General features: G+C 39.2%; 1 protein-coding gene across 1 annotated transcript in view; it reads left to right on the top strand.

Moving 5' to 3' along the window:
• Positions 1–519: 519 nt before the first annotated feature.
• Positions 520–1642, top strand: part of LOC101513435 (subtilisin-like protease SBT1.5) — a 3165-nt gene continuing 2042 nt past the window's right edge. Inside the window, exon 1 of the mRNA XM_073363691.1 lies at positions 520–1641. Within this exon, the coding sequence (XP_073219792.1) occupies positions 632–1641 (1010 nt within the window). The 5' untranslated portion in view covers positions 520–631. The remainder of the gene's footprint in view (position 1642) is intronic.

The raw sequence follows: 1642 nt of genomic DNA on the forward strand, positions 1-1642 counted from the left end.
GTCTTATACATATTAACCTCAATTTAATATATACTAAATCAGTCACTTTAGATTTGTCAAATTAATTAGGTCACTTTCCTTCTAGTCAATGATACGGGCTGAACCCCATAAGATGAATATTGAAAGATATTTTTTCTTTTATACTATTCCCTCTAGCTTTATTTATAAGCAAAAATATATCAACAAAATTTAATGTATTTAATTCAAATTTTAAAATAAATATATCATTTTAGTTGACCTACTTTTACTTATAAATAAAGTAAAAGTGTCATGAATTTATTCACTTATACATTTTTTTTATTGTAACTATTTTAAATTTGTGTGATTTTCAATTTGAATGTCTTTATCTTTAGTCAAAAGAAAGCTTAACAAATTCACAATGAAGACATGTTTTTGTAATTTTAATCACAATAGAGAGTAGATTTAATTGGTATACGTGTAAAGAGTTGTTAGATTTTGAATCAATTACACTTGTGAAATTATTAGAAAAGTGTGTTTACATATGCATGACAATTAAATGGTGTGTTCCTACAACACTCTTACTCTCACACTCTCACACACATGCAGTGAGAAACAACTACTTTATCTTCTTTAAATTTTCTTCACAACAAAATATTCCTTCCACTCACACATGGCTACTCCATTTCACTCTCTCTTACCTCACCTCATTCTCATGTTCTTCTTCACTACCACATTCACACTCACACTATCATTTTCTTCCTCTGACTCACAAAAGAAAACCTTCATAATCCAAGTCCAACATCAATCAAAACCCTCCATTTTCCCAACCCACAAAAATTGGTACCAATCCTCACTCTCTTCAATCACTAAAACACAAGACACTATTATTCACACATACGACACCGTTTTCCACGGTTTCTCAGCAAAACTCACAGCTTTAGAAGTTGAAAAGCTACAATCACTTTCACACGTCATCACTGTTATACCTGAACAAATTAGAACGCTTCACACCACTCGTTCTCCTCAGTTTCTAGGGCTAAAAACCGCTGACAGAGCCGGCTTGCTCCATGAAACTGATTTCGGGTCGGATCTTGTTATCGGAGTTATCGATACCGGAATCTGGCCGGAGAGACAGAGTTTCAACGACCGAGATCTTGCTCCTATTCCTTCTAAATGGAAAGGACACTGTGTCGCCGGAAGAGATTTTCCGGCGAGTTCATGTAACAGAAAAATCATCGGAGCAAAGTACTTCTCCGGCGGGTATGAAGCTACTAGTGGGAAGATGAACGAGACGACTGAGTATCGTTCGGCACGAGATTCTGATGGTCATGGAACGCATACCGCTTCCATCGCCGCCGGTAGGTATGTTTCTCCAGCGTCTACTTTAGGTTACGCTAAAGGTGTCGCCGCCGGGATGGCTCCTAAAGCTCGTCTTGCCGTTTATAAAGTTTGCTGGAACGGCGGATGTTTTGATTCCGATATACTCGCTGCGTTTGACTCCGCCGTGGCTGACGGTGTTGATGTTGTTTCTCTAAGCGTTGGCGGTGTTGTTGTGCCGTACCATCTCGACGTTATTGCTATCGGTGCTTTTGGTGCTTCCGATGCCGGAGTTTTTGTCTCCGCATCTGCCGGGAACGGTGGTCCCGGCGGCCTCACTGTCACCAATGTAGCTCCTTGGGTA

This window comes from Cicer arietinum, chromosome 7 (genome assembly GCF_000331145.2).
Source record: "Cicer arietinum cultivar CDC Frontier isolate Library 1 chromosome 7, Cicar.CDCFrontier_v2.0, whole genome shotgun sequence".
In the NCBI taxonomy this organism is placed as follows: Eukaryota; Viridiplantae; Streptophyta; class Magnoliopsida; order Fabales; family Fabaceae; genus Cicer; species Cicer arietinum.